The sequence below is a fragment of the Mus caroli genome, chromosome 2 (genome assembly GCF_900094665.2).
Source record: "Mus caroli chromosome 2, CAROLI_EIJ_v1.1, whole genome shotgun sequence".
Classification (NCBI taxonomy): Eukaryota; Metazoa; Chordata; class Mammalia; order Rodentia; family Muridae; genus Mus; species Mus caroli.
Genome location: NC_034571.1, coordinates 27,545,093 through 27,554,455, shown reverse-complemented (window position 1 = coordinate 27,554,455; position 9,363 = coordinate 27,545,093). Strand labels below are relative to the sequence as shown.

The window sequence follows — 9,363 nt, the reverse complement described above, 5'->3', positions numbered from 1 at the left end:
ATGACAGATGGCTGTGAGCCACCATGTGGTTGCTGGGAATTGAACTCAGGACCTTTGGAAGAGCAGTCTCTTAACCACTGAACCATTTTTCCAACCCAGAAGAGGAGACTCTTAAGTGTTCATGAATAACTCTAGCTCAGACCTGTTCACAGCACAGCAATTTCTGCAGGCACTGCACCAGACAGTGAGCAAGCCACAAGCCACATTGTAACTATCTGCAGCTCACGCGGAGAGGTGGCTTCCCAAGATACCACCGCTGAGATGCTGCAACATCTCTGTGAGTTCACTTAGTGTGCTCTGCACTCATTTCTCAGAAAGCAACATTGGTGGCACAAGACTATTGAAACATTAAAAGGCAACAGGGCTCAGCAGGTAAAAGCGCTCGCTGAATGCCAAGATGATGTTCACTCACCTCCAAGTTAGCAATGAAGCCCCCAGCATCCTCATCCTTGTGCTCAGGTGTTGGGTAGATCCAGATGAAACCGTTGTTACCGAGAATCACTGAGGCACCACATGGCAAGTCATGGAAATGAGTCTTCTGTCTTTTCACCAGAGAAGGTGAGACCTGGACTAAAACTCCCTGACCTAGCTAAAGAGACAGACCACCATGAGACAGGCGGAGTAGCACGTGCCTGTAACTCCAGCACTTAGGAGGCCAGCCCGGGCTACATGAAACCCTGACTCAAAACAACAAGCAAAAAGGAAATGGATCAGAAGCCAGGTAGGAGGAGCACAGCTTCTGAGAGGCTGGGGCAAGAAGCTCACTAATACTCGGCCAGCTGAGCTATCTAGTAAGACCCCACCCACCCTGCAGAAAAAAAAAAAAAGAACAAGAAACAATCAGCTAGATGAATACAACCAGGCTTCAGAATATACAACCCGGCGTGCCTCACCACTGTCCTTCCTGGGACACTGCAGTCGCCCAGTGCACAGACAGCATGCACTTTGCAGAAAACAGTTCTGGCCCATAGCTACTTGCACCTCCCAGAGAAGGAGGCAGTCAGGTTGGCAAGATGGTGGTAAAGGCAAATGCTATCAAGGCTGACAGCTGAGTTCAATTCCCAGCACCCACACGGTAAAAGATAACCAACTCCTACAAGATGTCCTCTGACCTCCACAAGTGCGCATATGGGGCACGCACCTACCTACCTACCTACCAACCAATCGTTTTTTCAAGGCAGGGTTTCTCTGTGTAGTCCTGACCATCTTAGAACTCACTCTGTAGACCAGGTTGGCCTCAAACTCAGAAATCCGCCTGCCTCTGCCTCCTGAGTGCTGGGATTAAAGACGTGCGCCACCACTGCCAGGCAGCTCATTTTAATTAAAAGAAGGTCAATATTCCATCGCTTCTGTCTGCCTTCTAATCCAGAGGAGGCATGCTGGCCATTACAGAAACTAGAGCCAATGAGGAGTCTCCCACTGGCCACATAGCAGATCCACTCCATGACTCTAGTTTCGATCTTAACCTCAAATTCCCACGCCACCCACAAGATGTGGTCCAGGGGACTGGCAAAACCATGCCAGGTCTTGACAGGTCAGTTCTAAGTGCATACACAATAAGAAAGTGTCTACAACACCAGGCTGGAGATCAGCACACACACCTCCTCCTACTTCAAGTACATGGTCAGGGACATGGTGACAGCTGCCACTTCATTAAAGGACACTGCTTTTTTATTCTTCTCAGAAAACAATGAGATGGGAAACAAAGATGCCCTGATGTGTCTGAGAAAGTATGCTATCTAAAATAAACCCCAATAATGGAGCCTCACAAAAACAGGCAAAATTCAGAGGCTCAGATGGGAAATTGGTCTCTGGCAGCACTATGATGGCCCTGTAGACATGGTTCTGTGGACATGCAGCCAGCCTTGCAATACTGGGCTGAGCATCTCCCAGAAAGAACAGCCTCACAGCCCCAAGCAGGGGGGCTCTACCAGAACAGGCTCCTCAGGAGGAAATGGATTTAGGATGCCAACCACCCTGCCCGGCCACTGGCAGCAGACGTCCCCTATCCTGGTAGGTCACTAGTCCAAAATAACTGGGTTCTGTGTTGTTGCTTTTTGTTCTTAGATTGGAGGTTGGGGGCAGGGGGTCATGCAGGAAGAGGCAGTCTCTCTATGTAACCATGCTGGCTTCCAGTTTTAATCACCTCCTTCTGCCTCCAGGGAGCTGAGATTATAGGCTCATGACCCCACACCAAGCTAACTACCAGGTCTTTAGGTCAGCATGCAGGGACTACTCAAATTCAAAACTGAACTTGAAGCCTCATAGCCTGTCTTACCTTCCCATATTTCAGGCTTCTTGTGTGCAGAGAAACAGCTCCATCCGAGAACACCGCCTGGACCTCCGCCTACTCATGTGATGAAGGAACAACAGTAGCCTTGGCAATCCACGCTTGTGCCACCTACCTGCAGCCAGCTTCTCCCCCACCCCCATCACCAGCAGGTCACTCTGGCCATCTTTGATGGCCCTCTATGGAAGATATCACTATCCCTCAGCTTCCCCCTGGTTGGTTGGCAAGAGTATCTTGCTACAACCAACCTTTTCATGGATACATGTTCATATCCTCTGTGGGCTGGTGAGGTGGCTCTGTGAGTAGACACCTGCCATCAAGTCTGTCAAGCTGAGTCCTATCCCTCAGACCAAGGGAAAAGAAGAGAACCAACTCCTGCACGTTGTCCTATGACCTCCACACACAGCAACTGCACACATATGATCAAGTATTTTTTAAAATAAACAGAATTTGGGTCCACATTTTCTGAATTTGGACACAGTCAGGTCCATGGGCAAGAATGATGGCCTATGCCTGACATCTCAGCACTCAGGAAGCTGAGATAAGAATGCGTGTATTTGGGCTGGTGAGATGGCTCAGTGGGTAAGAGCACCCGACTGCTCTTCCGAAGGTCCAGAGTTCAAATCCCAGCAACCACATGGTGGCTCACAACCATCCGTAACGAGATCTGGCTCCCTCTTCTGGAGTGTCTGAAGACAGCTACAGTGTACTTACATACAATAAATAATAAATAAATCTTTAAAAAAAAAAAAAAAGAATGCGTGTATTTGCCAGGCGTGGTGGCGCACGCCTTTAATCCCAGCACTCGGGAGGCAGAGGCAGGCGGATTTCTGAGTTCGAGGCCAGCCTGGTCTACAAAGTGAGTGCCAGGACAGCCAGGGCTACACAGAGAAACCCTGTCTCGAAAAACCAAAAAAAAAAAAAAAAAAAGAATGCGTGTATTTGAGGCCAGCCTGGGGTACACAGTGAGTTCCAAGACAGCCTGGGCTACCCTTTATAATAAGAAAGGAAAGACCATTGGATCTTCACCATGAATCACAAGTTACAAAACCCACAGCATCGTTCTGAGCTAAGGAAAACAAGTGCAGGGCAGCAGAGCCCTGAACATGGTACCCCGGACTCAGTCCCGCAAGGTTCTGTCTCTTCCCCTGGCCAGACAGAGTCCGACACGCAGCCCTGTGGGGGAGAGAGAACGAGGTGCAGGATACACTGATGAGGTCGCCTTCCTGCAAGAAGCCTCTCATGGCCAGCTCATCCTCCGCAGACCTTCTCCTCTGAAACACACAAGCACGAACACATGACACAGCCCCTCAGAAGGGCTCTCCCCACCACTGCTCTCTGCTTGAAGCCAGCCATGGTACTGTAATACGAAGAATTATGACAAGAGGTCGCCAGGACGAGGTGGGAGCAAGGGAGAGGACAGTAGCTCTCCTCAGTGGGACCCTGAGTTGACAATCAGACCCTGTGCAACTGCACACTCACTGTGACTGCCCCATTCACCCAGCACACTTCACACCAGGCTGTCTCTGGTCACATATCTCCCTTCACCTCAGAGTCCCCAACCTCACTCCCCAGTCCCACTATGAACATCTGTCCTCTGGTGCCCGTGTTTCCTCGTTCTCCCGCTACGTTACAGCTCTGTTACCTCATATCCTCCGCCCATCTATAATATGGTCCTTGTGGGACTCAGCTGTGCATCCTTTTATCTGGTACTCTCCAGAGGACCCAGCTCAGGGAGCCTCTCCAAAATATATGACAGACTCAACCATGATATGGACAAAAGCCTGTCACTGTCTGCAATAACCAAGTACCATTCAAGTCACTGAAAACTAAGGGCAAGCAGGGCACACGACTTTTATCCCAGCATTTGGAAGGTCGAGGCAAGTAGACATCTGTGAGTTCCAGGCCAGCCTGGTTTTCATAGTGAGTTCCAGGTCAGGGCTACACCAAGAATCCCTGTCTCAACCCCACCCACCCCACACTCCAAAAAGCAAGCAAGCTAGGGCAAACCCCTCAAGAGACACCTTCCCTGTGCAAGGCTGGGCATCAGGAAAGGAAATCAGCACTAAGATCCTAAGCTAGGAGAAAAGCCTCTGTGTTCATCAAAGTAGCAGACCCGGTGACAAAACCACAGCAACCTCGTGTAAAGCAGACTTCTCAGGTGGAGCAAAGCCCCACAGCCCGACCGACCGGACAGTTCCAGAGCAGGCGAGCACTCACCAGCTCTCCCCCAGGAAGGTTCATGGATGAGAGGAGCAAGACGGAGTCCAGCCTGGAATTGGTCTCTACCTTCCACCTCTTCTGTTGAACCTGTGAGAGAAATAAATGTGGGATAGCATTTCACACCACCCCAGAAACAAAGGGCCCCTTCTTCATACTTTCACAGATGAAGGCCCCAATCCCTGAGCCACCAACCTCCTTCTCTTTATGAACACCGACTTTACCTCTGTGATTCTCCCCACTACAATGTCTCCGACTTCTCCATTGTATCTGCAAGAGAAAACAGAAGCTTACCCAATAGCCAGCGGGCTGGCCACACCAGTGTCTGAGGCTGAACAAACAGAAGGGACGCAATAACCATGTTTTTTAGCACATGGGTATAATTACTGTTAAGACCTGGGAACTTCAGAATCTCATTAGCTATCCTTAAAGAAATTGCTCACTGCAAGCTGTTACATGTCCACACTGCCTGCCTGGCTCAGACACTTTGCTGGTCCCTCACCCTGATTCCAAGGGTGAAATGCCCTTTGTTAAGGCCCAGGCATTGGACTGTGTATCTTTTCTGCTCAAAGCTCCCTCAATTACAGAGAGCTCACTGAGTTCTAATGGTGAGAGGCTGGGCAAGGTGGGGAATTATCCACAATCCCAGCGCCTGGGTGGTGAAGTCACAGCCACCTGATATCAATAGCCACACAAATGGCTCTTGAGCACTTGTAAAGATAACAAACACAAGGTGAACACTGCCAGCAGCTGCTTCCCCTTCCCCACAGCAAACTGCTCTTTCCCATTCAGCCCCAGCTCAGTAAGTGTTCACCCCACCCCACCCCACCCCACCCCACCCCACCCCACCCCACACTTAGGCCAAAACCTTGATTCCTGTCAAGCTCTAGGATGAGCCCAACACAAATCCTGCTGAGGGCACCTTAAAATGCAAGAGGGAAACAAAGACATCCAGACTGGAAACTAGGGAACTCTATTCATTCTGTTAACTACCCTTAAACACACCAGTTACTGCAACGCCCTTACAAGGACGGAAAATAAAGTATACAGAGGAGCTAGCTACTGCTGAGGGCTGCGCCCGTTATCACTTGGTCATTTTGCAGCATACAGTTCCCTAGTCCAGCTAAACATGCCCTGCCCCCCCTCACCATCTCCATGACAACTACAGCAAATGATTAAGACATATGTCAGATTACAGCTTTCATCTAGTTGATCCCTTCCAAGGGCTTCCCAATCGACACACTGACTCCCAAATCATCATCATTGCCAGTCAGGGTGACCAGAGCGCAGCCCCGGCTCACCCGACTACTCAGTCCCAAGCTCATTCATTGGCTTCCCTTCTGGGCTGCTTCTAGGTACTCAGCCCTGTGTTTAAGTACTTTACATGTAGCACGTCACTGAATTCTAACAGCAATCCTGAAGTGGTTATCTTTTTTTTTTTTTTGGTTTTTTGAGACAGGGTTTCTCTGTGTAGCCCTGGCTGTCCTGGAACTCACTTTGTAGACCAGGCTGGCCTCGAACTCAGAAATCCGCCTGCCTCTGCCTCCAGAGTGCTGGGACTAAAGGCGTGCGCCGCCACCACGCCGGGTGGTTATCTTCTTTATGATGCAGAAAAGGAAAGTAACCCCAGGCTTGGGAGGATCAAGTGACATGAGAGAACCTGTGACATGAGGGAACTGTGAGGCTCACCCTCCATGCAATGCCCTAGCTTACTTTCTGCTGTGATAAATACTACAACCAAAAGCAGCCTGAGAGGGAAGGCTTTCTTTGGCCTATAGATCACACTCCATCAAGGAGTACTGCCCAGCAACCTGGAGGCCAGGACTGAAGCAGAGTCTATGGAGGAAGCCTGCTTGCTGGCTTGCTTCCCAGGCTGGCTCGCGCTCTCTCTCTCTCTCTCTCTCTCTCTCTCTCTCTCTCTCTCTCTCTCTCTCACACACACACACACACACACACACGCACACAGCTCACAGAGCCTGCCTCTGCTCCCAAGGGCTAGGATTAAAAGCATGCGCCACAATGCCCTTTCTTGCCCAGCCCAGGCCCAGCTGCCCAGGCAGGGATGGCACCGCCCACAGTGGGCTGGGTCCTCCTACATCAAGTACCAATTAAGAAAACGCTTCCACAGATATGCCCACAGGCAATCCAATGGAGGCAACTCTTCAGTTTAGGTTCCTGCTCCAGCTTTGTGTCAAGTTGGCTCCTGGTGCTGACTGTGACAAACAGGAACATTCCACATAGCAGGCTTGTGACAGGCAGGACTAATCTCTATGACATGGGGAGACAGAAAAGGCCCGTGCAGAACTCAGATGCTCTGAGAAAGAGATACACACCTCTGTCCTCACCTGGTTTTCAAGGCTTTGACACAGATCAATTTGTTCACTCTCTCCACAGAGCCGGCCACGGACGCAATGAGCTTTTCTTCCCCCATGTATGTCCCATGGCCCCTGCGCAAGGACAAGACCACAAAGAAAGGATATCAGGATACATTGGAGGTGATCTAGAACATCTAGAACGTAGTTCCTGAACCTAACGGGCTCCCCCAGCCCTGAGCCTCACACTCTCCGCAGACAGTCACATGGATGTCTCCATCTTAAAGTAATGTGCTCAAATGTCACTGCCTGACATCCTACCTCCACATCCCAGCAACACTGGGATCCCCAACTGCTCCTGGTCCACCCCATTCCCAACTACACACCTGTTCTCCCCCTTCTGCTGCATTTACGATTTTCTTGTGGCATTTACTGTTTCTGTTCCTTGCTACATCTTAATCTCCACCAGGACATGGGTGTTCACTTTGGTACCTCAACCACACGGGCTAAGTTGAACACATGCTGCAAGTATGAAGGAATGAATCCTAAGATATCTGCCATCTAATACCTTAAACTTAAAGCTTAGAGGCAACGCTATAAACACTATAATCTCATTTGTACCAAAAAAAAAAAAAGAAAAAAGAAAAAAAAAGAAAAGGAAGAAAGAAAGAAAGAAAGAAAGAAAGAAAGAAAGAAAGAAAGGGAAGAAAGAACAAACCAGGTGCAATGGACAAACGGCCACACCTTTGAGTTAAGAATTTGGGAGGCAGAAGCAGGTGGATCTCTTGAGTTCAGAATCAGAGCGGTCTCCATAGTAAGTTCCAGGACAGTCAGTGCTACATGGGGGGTGGGGGTGGGGGTGGGGGTCGACAGACAGCTGGAAGACTGGCTACCTAATGCAGATATATCTTTGGTGGTAATACAATGGTGGATTTTGCTCTCCTGCCCCACTTTTCAGTTAATACTACCCTACCAATTCCTGTTGTCACCACTGTTTTCCAGGTGAGGATACCTGCCTTAGCAAGGTGCTAGACCAAGGATAACAATGGCAAATGTCCGACTCCAGAGCCAGCCCTAACTGCCACTGTTGGGTACAATATGTTGCCTCAACCCCCGCCCCACCAAAATTACTGCTTCCAAGTCAGGCTTGTCGCTGAGGTAACACTGAAAGAGATGACCAACCCCACTGTCCATTCAGAGAGTTGTAAGAAAGGCCCTGCACCCAGCCCTCCCCAGTTCTCCCTCCCTAGGAAGGCTCAAGAATCTTGAGTTTCAGAATAAGGGTCCAAAAGTTCCGAAAGCCATAGATCATAAGAGGGAATCAGGAACTGACAGAGGAGCAGCCAAGATGCCGGGAGTCAGAAGCGTGAGGCTCGCAAAGGAGGGAACTAGTATGGATGCTCCGATGTGTCCCGGGTAACTCGGGGACTTAAGATACAACGGGACAGGAGGCCTGGGTTCCGGGACAGCGGGCCACGTGCAGAGAGCTCTGCAGCCGCCTCCTGAGGCCTTGGGACCCCCAAATCCTCACGTACCGCATGAAGCCTGTGTCCGTGGTGATCGTGTCCCCCGGCACCACCAAGTGTTTCTTAGAGTCGCGGCCCAAGCTCTCACTGAGAGGTTTGCGAGCTTTAGGGAGCCTCATCTCCAACGCCATCTTGGCGCCAATGACTTGCGCAGGCGCAGCTCTACACCGCTCCTCAACTCCCGCCTTCCTTCAGAGAAGCGACCAATGGGAATGAATCGTGTGGCAGCCATGTTGACTATTGGCAATATTAAGTTAACTCGAGGAAGTGAGGGCACCAAGCTGCCGTGTTTACTATTGGCATGAAAGCACCTGCGGAATGATGAATTCTCATGTCGTAAGGGAATATGACATTAGTTTGGTTTGGTGTTTGGATGTCAGTTTTGTGTTTGTTTTAGAGAAACGACCCCGTGTAGGGCTAGCCCCAAACTCTGTATTGTTGAGGATAACCTTGCTGAGGTCCAGATGTTCATGCCTCCACCTCCCAAATGCTGCGATTACGTGAGTTTGTGTAGGTTATGATTTGGTGGTGGTAGTAATGGTAGTGGTAGTGGTAGTGGTAGTGGTGTCTGATGCCCAAGAGGACAAAAGAGGATGTTGGAGTCCCTGGAACTGGAATTATAGATGTTTGTGAGCCATTATGTGGGTGCTGAGAATCGAAACCAAGTCCTCTGGAAATGTGGCCAGTACTCTCAACCTCTGAACCACCTCTCCATTCCAGGTGTAGGATGTTTTAAAGACAGTGCCTCATGTCATCCAGGTTGGTCTCAAACTAGCTGTGTAACCCAGGGCATCCTTGAACTCCTCCTCCTCCACCTCCCAGGAGCTGGATTACAGGTAGAAGCTGCCATGCCAAGCTGTATGAGTTTTTACCCAAACTGTTCCATTTCATCATTTAATTTATTGTTGGCCAAGTCTAGAGATTGAAAAATGAACCTTGGCATCCAACTCAAAACCACTATAATCTAATATTTTGTAGACTATAGATTTAGGACCGGGATTTACAGGAAACACCA

The 9,363-nt window shown here is 49.7% G+C and overlaps 1 protein-coding gene across 1 annotated transcript in view; it reads right to left on the bottom strand.

Annotated features, from left to right (window-relative positions):
* Exosc2 (exosome component 2) overlaps positions 1-8,490 on the bottom strand; it is a 10,897-nt gene extending 2,407 nt beyond the window's left edge. The window contains exons 1-7 of the mRNA XM_021155768.2: positions 8,358-8,490; positions 6,856-6,957; positions 4,735-4,780; positions 4,511-4,600; positions 3,499-3,564; positions 2,279-2,347; positions 413-589 (exon numbers count right to left, since the gene is read on the bottom strand). Coding sequence (XP_021011427.1) covers positions 413-589; positions 2,279-2,347; positions 3,499-3,564; positions 4,511-4,600; positions 4,735-4,780; positions 6,856-6,957; positions 8,358-8,479 — 672 coding nt within the window. The 5' untranslated portion in view covers positions 8,480-8,490. The remainder of the gene's footprint in view (positions 1-412; positions 590-2,278; positions 2,348-3,498; positions 3,565-4,510; positions 4,601-4,734; positions 4,781-6,855; positions 6,958-8,357) is intronic.
* Positions 8,491-9,363: the final 873 nt, after the last annotated feature.